Here is a 3,083-nt window from a genome sequence, read left to right on the forward strand (position 1 = left end):
TGTATGAGGCAGGGAGCTGGCTGAATATCCTTCTTGGATTTTTTTTTTTATGGTCAAGCTGGGAAAAGTTGCCTCACTCCCATTCTCACGGTAGGCCTTCACCGAGGCTGCATTAGCCCCAGGCCAGGTCCTGGCCAGATCTGTAGGAATAACTAGACTCCTTGGTCCCTTTATTCCCATAGGTAGCAGGGTCCCCACTTTGTTCCCTGGGGGGCACTGGGAGCCACTGAGTCAAAGCCCAACCAGGAGTTTTTCCAGGCTGGTTATTGTAAGGGTAGAGTGGGGTACCTTGGGGAATACTTAGGGTAAATATAAAGGGAATGGGGGACAGGAGGGCTTTTAAGAAAGGGAGCAGACCAGGGGAAGAGAGGAGAGTAGATGTCTAGGAGAAAGGCAAGGGATCTGAGGCCTGGGGGTTGCTGAGGTGGTTCATATTCTGTTCAGAAGATGAGCTGTGAGCCCAGGCCAGGGCTGATAGAAGCGCTGGCCCCCAGCCTGGTGGGACCTCTGGGCAGCTGGCCGACAGACTCCGTGCTGGTGAGTACGTTTGAATCATCACTCAGGCCCTGGCCTCCATCCGCCCCCACTAGCCCTCCTGGCCTCAGTTCCCTGGCAACATCTGGGGGGGGGGGTGGGTAGCAGAAACAAGGGCTTCTGTCTCCCAGCGGCCTCTCCCTTTGGGCTTTGCCAGACTCCACAGTGCATACGTGGGCTTCAACAGGTCCTCTTCCCTGGAGGTCACTGACTAACCCCAGAACCACACAGCCTCTCATTCTCAGTTCCAAAAACTTGGTGCCAAATATTTCTTGCTCGGAAAGCCTCTGTAGGCACTTCCAAAAGGACCCCAGTGACCCCAGTCTGTTGGTGGTGGTTTATTCTGATGCCAGCAGGTCAGATGAGGGTTACAGACGGACACATTGTCTAAATAGAGACACGGTGGCCCCTGCACCTATCACCCCCTGGAGTGGCATATGGGGCCACTCCAGTCCCAAACATGTCACTATTTGTGAGAGGTCAGAAGTGGGGGGCTCGGGGGTAAAGCCTCGCCAACCTCCTGCGGTCCATTCCCTGTTGAGCTAGTCCGACGAGAGTCACTAGGGGGCGCTCAGCCACCACAAGGAGACGGCCCTGGGTGGGCAGCCGCTGCCAGCCGGAGGCAGCACGCTTGTAAGCCAACCTGCGGCGGTGGTGGCTGAGACTGTTGCGGGGGTAAAAGCCAGGGGTCACCCCAGGATTCCAATATATCTGTGTGTTTCTCTCCTACCCCGTCTCTGTCCGCCACCTTCGGCCCAGCAGCGAGACCCCCCCTTCCAGTTCGCCAGCAGCGAGCCCCAAGCCCGGAGGCGGGCCGGGGCGGGCCGGGGCGGGGCCGGGGCGGGGCTAAAGGAGGCTTTTTTCCCCTAGTCTTGGTTAATACGGCTCCGACACTTGGGCAGCAAGAGGCCGCAGCGCCGGGGGCGAGTGGAGCTGGCGGCAGCGGCGCTCGTTCGCGAGTCGCAGCGGCAAGGAGACGGACCGGCGGGGTCACCAGGCAGGGGACTCCGCACTGGAATCTGATACTCGTTTATCCAGGGTTTACCCTCCTCCTTTTTTCCTTAAACATTTAAAAGACCGTATTCTCTCCCGTTTTAATTTATTTTGGCCTCCCACTCCCTGCTTGAAGCGGGCTGACCGTTTGGGGAGACTGCTCCTTTACGCTCCCAAATCACTTCGGATTTTGGAAAGCAGCAGAGAAGAAAGAGGTAGCAAGAGCTTCCGAGAGAAGTCGAGGAAGAGAGAGAGACGGGGTCAGAGAGCGCGCGCGGGCGAGCGAGCGACGAGAGGGACAGGGGCAAAGTGAGTGACCTGCTTTTGGGGGTGACCGCCAGAGCGCAGCGTGAGCCCTCCCCCGCGGGATCCCGCAACGGGCCAGCAGAGTGACGGGCAGACAGACACCGCCCCCCCCCCGCCTCAGCGCCCACCTCTTCCCCGGCGGGCGGCCGACGGTGGACGCGGCGGCGAGCCGCGGGCAGGAGCCGGAGCCCGCGCCCGGAGGCGGGGTGGAGGGGGTCGGGGCTCGCGGCGTTGCATTGAAACTTTTCGTCCAACTTCTGGGCTGTTCTCGATCCGGAGGAGCCGTGGTCCGCGCAGGGGCAGCCGAGCCGAGTGGACCCGGGAGAAGTGCTAGCTCGGGCCGCGGGGAGCCGCAGTCGGAGGAGGGGGAGGAGGAAGAAGAGAAGGAAGAGGAGAGGGGGCCGAGGTGGCGACTGGGCGCTCGCAAGCCGGGCTCATGGACGGGTGAGGCGGCTGTGTGCGCAGACAGTGCTCTAGCCGCGCGCGCGCCGCAGGCCCTGGCCCGGGCCTCAGCTCCGGGAGCAAGAGGAGCCCGCCTGGGAGCGGAGGAGAGCGGGCAGCCCCGCAGCCTGAAGAGGAGAGCGAGCGCGAGCAGCGCCGGCCCCGGCCGGGCCTCAGAAACCATGAACTTTCTGCTCTCTTGGGTGCACTGGAGCCTTGCCTTGCTGCTCTACCTCCACCATGCCAAGGTAAGCGACCGTGCCCGCCTGGCGCCGCGGGCCGCTGCGAGCGCCTCTCCCTGCTGGCGACGTGCGTGCGAGCGCGCGCGTGGGGATCGGTACCCCACGCGGGTCCTTGGGCACAGGGCGCGCGTTTCCCCCTCTGTCCTGGTACGTGAAGGGACAGGGGGCGCGCGCTAGGTGGGAGGGCACCAGGATAGAGCCTCTCCGCTCACGCGGGCTCTGCCCACCCACTGCAGTCACGTAGGTCTGGGCAGACCAGCGGAGGGCGGGAGCCAGAGGAGGAGGCCGAGGGGCCGGGCTTGCGCTGCCGCCGGCGGCTAAAGTTTGCTCTCGGCCGCTGGTCCCCGACGAACTGGAAGACCGGGCAGCGGGGGCGGGAGCCGGAGCAGGGGGGTACTCGGACCTTGGACTGTGGGAGGGCAGAGAGCGTGGAGGGGGCAGGGCGCCGGAGGCGAGAGAGGGGGTTTGCTGTCACCGCCGCTCGATCTCTTCGGCCCTCGCCGCGAGTTTGGGAAAAACTTTTGGGGTGGACTGCTGCAGGGAGCCCCTCTCCGCCGGGCCACCTGC

General features: G+C 63.6%; 1 protein-coding gene across 1 annotated transcript in view; it reads left to right on the plus strand.

Annotated features, from left to right (window-relative positions):
• Positions 1-447: 447 nt before the first annotated feature.
• The window catches only part of VEGFA (vascular endothelial growth factor A), a 16,645-nt gene continuing 14,009 nt past the window's right edge, over positions 448-3,083 (plus strand). Inside the window, 3 exon segments of the mRNA XM_012728691.1 lie at positions 448-537; positions 1,747-1,912; positions 1,915-2,522. Coding sequence (XP_012584145.1) covers positions 448-537; positions 1,747-1,912; positions 1,915-2,522 — 864 coding nt within the window.

The sequence above is a fragment of the Condylura cristata genome, unplaced genomic scaffold, assembly GCF_000260355.1.
Source record: "Condylura cristata isolate star-nosed mole 26May11 unplaced genomic scaffold, ConCri1.0 scaffold00001, whole genome shotgun sequence".
In the NCBI taxonomy this organism is placed as follows: domain Eukaryota; kingdom Metazoa; phylum Chordata; class Mammalia; order Eulipotyphla; family Talpidae; genus Condylura; species Condylura cristata.